This window comes from Lygodium microphyllum, chromosome 6 (assembly GCF_053477565.2).
Source record: "Lygodium microphyllum isolate KBCC chromosome 6, Lygodium_microphyllum_v1.1.10, whole genome shotgun sequence".
Lineage (NCBI taxonomy): Eukaryota > Viridiplantae > Streptophyta > Polypodiopsida > Schizaeales > Lygodiaceae > Lygodium > Lygodium microphyllum.
This window is the reverse complement of record NC_141140.1, coordinates 107496043-107498598: the sequence shown is the minus strand read 5'-3', so window position 1 is coordinate 107498598 and position 2556 is coordinate 107496043. Positions and strand designations below refer to the sequence as shown.

At 47.5% G+C, this 2556-nt stretch overlaps 1 protein-coding gene across 1 annotated transcript; it reads right to left on the bottom strand.

Annotated features, from left to right (window-relative positions):
* Window positions 1-542: 542 nt before the first annotated feature.
* On the bottom strand, window positions 543-1082 carry LOC148034935 (uncharacterized). The gene has a single exon (XM_087680737.1). The coding sequence runs from the start codon at window positions 1080-1082 to the stop codon at window positions 543-545; it is 540 nt and encodes a 179-aa protein (XP_087536863.1).
* Window positions 1083-2556: the final 1474 nt, after the last annotated feature.

The window sequence follows — 2556 nt, the reverse complement described above, 5'->3', positions numbered from 1 at the left end:
GTAACGCACAATGCGTGCGTAGCATGCAATTCCCAACTTTGCGTTCGTCACCCACGGTTCTCACCGTGATCCCCCGCGGTCTTTCCCACCTTTAGCTTACAAGAAGGCACTTTGCTTTGAAAGAAAGTAGATTGCAAGAAGACTTTGCGATTGCAAGAAATAGCATTCGTGTTATGTTGGCGCAAGGCCCGGGTGGAGGGGGAACACCCAGGCAATGCGAGAAGAAAAATGTTGGTTACAATGGTTTGTGCGCTTTTCCCCCCTCATACACACCCCCCCCCATGAGGAAGCTCAATGTCCTCATTGAGTGGGAGTGGGACTAGTTGACTCAAAATCCGGGGGTCTTAATCCACTCCTAGTGAGTAGATCAGTGTCTAAACCCGCTAAATGCCTTATCCACTGACTCAATACAAATGTGAGATAAGGTCTTTGTTTATTTTGGAACAGAAACATAGACAATCCCTAGACCTAAGTTGCCTTGCCCACTGACTCAATTACACATGTGGAGCTAAGGACTTTTTGAAGTAGGTTGAGTTTGATGTTCACTCCTGTGGTAATGGTGGATGATAGAGATCTGGATTCTCTCGCTCGTTGTAGAATTGAAGTAGTAGATCTCGAGCATGTTTGATGACTAGTGGTTCTGCCACCCAAGAGGCTTCTTTCATTGGTCGATTCTTCCACTTGATGTGAAACTCCGGGTGTTTGCCGATGAAGCGCGTCTCCAGAATAATCTCTGGTTCGAAAGGAAGCTGGGCGAGTTGTGCTGGAAGAGGTCGTTGTCGCCCAAATCTGGTATCTGCATGAAACCGCCGTAGTAGTTGAACATGAAAGGCGTCATGGATAAGGACATTCGGCGGTAGCTGGATCTTATAAGTGACATCATTGAGCCTTGTGATGACTTTGTATGGCCCGTAGTACCTGTTATTGAACTTGGGGGTGAGGTTCTTGGGCAAGTCAATGTTCTTAGAGCTGACCAGCACCAAATCTCCAGGGAAGAACTCCACATGCTTTTTCCTTTTTGCATTGTATCTTTTGGCGATGAGTATCTTGTTGTTGCGTAGGCTTTCCTGGGCCACCAACATTCGTTGTTTCCACTTCAGTAGGAACTCTTCGGCATCTGGATCTTCGACATACTACTTACCTGCTGCCAAGGCCAGAGGGGTGATGACTTCTTTGCCTGTTGCTATCTCGAAGGGGGTGAAACCTGTAGAACTGTGCAGGGTCGCATTGTAATGAAATTCCAGGATGTCGAGGTATTGAGCCCAATCCCTTTGATCAGCTCGGACATAGCTACGGATGTAATCTTCGATGCCTTGGTTGAGTCTTTCGGTTTGTCCATCTGTCTGCGGATGAAAAGCCGACGAGAAGCGGAGCTGAGTATCCATTAACTTGGAAAGCTCCCGCCACATGTTGCTGAGAAATCGGGGATCTCGATCAGACACAATGGCTAGAGGCAGCCCATGATACTTGAAGATCCTAGAAAAGAATAATTTTGCCACTTTCTGAGCAGTAATTGGCGGCTCGGTGGCAATGAAGTGAGCTTGTTTGGAGAGGTAGTCCACCACCACAAAGATGGCCGTGCAACCATGCGACTTGGGCAATTCGGTGATGAAATCCATACTTACCACATCCCAGGGGTGGGATGGAATCGGCATCTGTTGTAGCTCTCCTGCGGGCTTCATCCTCTGTGCCTTCACCATTTGACATGTCGGGCAGGTGCGTACATATTCAGTGACGTCCTCCTGCATCTTCGGCCAATAGAAAAATCTTTTCAGGCGATCAAAAGTCCTTATCTGACCCGAGTGCCCCCCAATGGGACTATCATGGCACTCCCATAAGATTTGATTCCTGAGTTCATCATTTTTGGGTACATACATGGCTCCTTGGTAGTAGATGATACCATTTCTGACTTCATACATTCCCCATGGAGTGGAGCCTGCTTCAATGTCCTTCAAAAGTTGCTGAGCCTCTTCATTCCCATCCATCTTCTCCCGCACCTGCGCCCCAAATCTGCCTTCGGCAACGGTGATAGCTTGTAGTTCAGCTTGTCGACTCAAAGCATCCGGCATTTTATTGGAAGAGCCAGGCTTGTGGATAATCTCTATGTCAAATTCGGCCAGAAAATCCTGCCATCGGGCCTGCTTTGGTGATAGCTTTGGTTGCGTTTGGAAATACTTGAGGGAAATATTATCTGTATAGACTTTTGTTGGCTTATCCTACACATAGTGCCGCCACTTCCTCAAGCAATGCACTAGTGCATACATCTCTTTCTCATGAGTAGCCCACCTATCAGTATGGACCTCAAAAGGGCGTGAGAAATCTGCCATCTTTAAAACTGGGGCCTGGATCATCATGCTCTTTAACTGCTCAAAGGCTTGCTGCTCCCGATCCGTCCACTGAAAAGTAGTTGTGTTGGAGGTGAGATCTGTCAGTGGTGCAGTAATCTTACTATATCCTTGAATGAACCTTCGACAGAAAACTGTAAATCCCAAAAATTCCCGCACCTGACTAACCTTGCGGGGAGCCTCCCAATTCTTTACTGCCTGAACCTTCTTC